The sequence below is a fragment of the Penaeus japonicus genome, unplaced genomic scaffold (assembly GCF_977035675.1).
Source record: "Penaeus japonicus unplaced genomic scaffold, GWHDUDI00000001_assembly GWHDUDI00000029, whole genome shotgun sequence".
NCBI lineage: Eukaryota > Metazoa > Arthropoda > Malacostraca > Decapoda > Penaeidae > Penaeus > Penaeus japonicus.
Window position 1 is genome coordinate 18,920,070 of NW_028234431.1, and position 1,602 is coordinate 18,921,671.

The 1,602-nt window shown below is 36.6% G+C and overlaps 1 protein-coding gene across 2 annotated transcripts in view; it reads right to left on the bottom strand.

Annotated features, from left to right (window-relative positions):
* Nucleotides 1-494: 494 nt before the first annotated feature.
* LOC147468400 (uncharacterized) overlaps nucleotides 495-1,602 on the bottom strand; it is a 12,949-nt gene continuing 11,841 nt past the window's right edge. For both annotated transcript variants that reach the window (XM_086553996.1, XM_086553998.1), the window contains 2 exons: nucleotides 973-1,209; nucleotides 495-763 (listed from right to left, as the gene is read on the bottom strand). In XM_086553996.1, coding sequence (XP_086410122.1) covers nucleotides 641-763; nucleotides 973-1,209 — 360 coding nt within the window. In that variant the 3' untranslated portion in view covers nucleotides 495-640. The remainder of the gene's footprint in view (nucleotides 764-972; nucleotides 1,210-1,602) is intronic.

Consider the following 1,602-nt stretch of genomic DNA (forward strand, 5'->3'; position numbering starts at 1 on the left):
AACTGGGACGGGGCCCCTGGGTTAACACGGACATCACACTACAATTACTTTAAATAGTAGTCATGGTACTCGCAGTAGTCATATCATAATTTTCATTCCTGTCTTTCATCATAATTATTTTTTTATCATAATGTTTGTTATTGTCATTGTCATCACTATTTCTGTCATTATCACTGTCATCACTTATTGTCAATATATTTTTTGTCATTATCATCATCATCTCTTCTACCATCATTATTATCATTGTAATCAAATCATAAATAAATATTGTTATATATGTAATTTTGATATGTAATTTACTTTTTTCACGTCTTTCCTTTTGTCTTTTCGTCTTTCCCTTTATCTTAAAGACCCAGTGTTGGTCCCTTTGACGCGGCAGATAATTTTCAACAATCAATCGATTTCTCTCTCTCTCTCTCTTTCTCTCTCTCGCTCTCTCTCTCTCTGCAGTATCGTAATTAAAGCAAATACATCCAGGAATGTAAAATACTAAAAATATTTCCAATAGTTTATTCTTACCTAATACTCAATATTGCATGCATACAAAGATAATATAAACATCTACAAAGACCAAAGAATATCCGTCGACGTGATCAGAGAAAAAAAACATGCTTCTGAACCACACAATATAGAACCGCGTTCAGCCATCGATGTGGGTTCCACATTTGCCTACAAAAGGATCCACGTTTTCCACGAGGCAGTGGAGCTTTGGTTTGCACTTGCCGTGTTCACTCTGAGCCCCTCCGCAGATTTCGTTGGGTCCCTGCGAGACGGGGGAAAAAAGGTAAACAATCGACGGCCATTTTGTTTTCTGGTTTTGGGAGGTTCCTGTATGTCTTCTTATGCGTTTTTTTTTTCTATTCTTTAATTAATTCTGGTTTATTCCACCTTTATCAAATAAATTAGAACTAGTCCTAAAGATCCACTGAGGAAATAGCGGATTGGTTAAACACACAAGCACACGTGTCCTACCTTGGCGCACTGGCACACGTTGCACCGATCCACGTAGGTTCCGTGGGCGCAGTTCATGCCGTCGACGGTGCCTCGCGGGCATCCCTGGCCTATCCTTTTGCCGCATCCCGCTTGCCCTGCGGAGACCCCAGGCGGAGAGGGTCCTCCGGCCATCAGAGAGGGAGAGGAACTCGGTCCTTGCATAGGATGTCCATTCCCTTGAGCATTAATGGTGAGAGAATTTTGGTCGACTGGTCTCTGGAAAATGAAAAAAAAAAAAAAAAAAAATGATGATAATATATCGGTGTTAGTGGAGGATGATTGAATTTGATTTTTGGGAGTGGTTTATGTTCTAATATATATATATATATATATATATATATATATATATATGCAGATAGATAGATAGATAGATAGATATAGATATATACATACATACATACGTACATATATATATATATATATATATATATAATATATGCATCATATATATATAATTTAGAAGATAGACTACATTTTCTTGGCACGCAGTTATATATATATATATTCTATATATATATATATATATTCTCTCTCTTTCTCTCTTTCTCTCTCTCTTTCTCTGTATCTGTCTCTCCTCTCTCTCTCTCTCTCTCTCAATATAGATATATA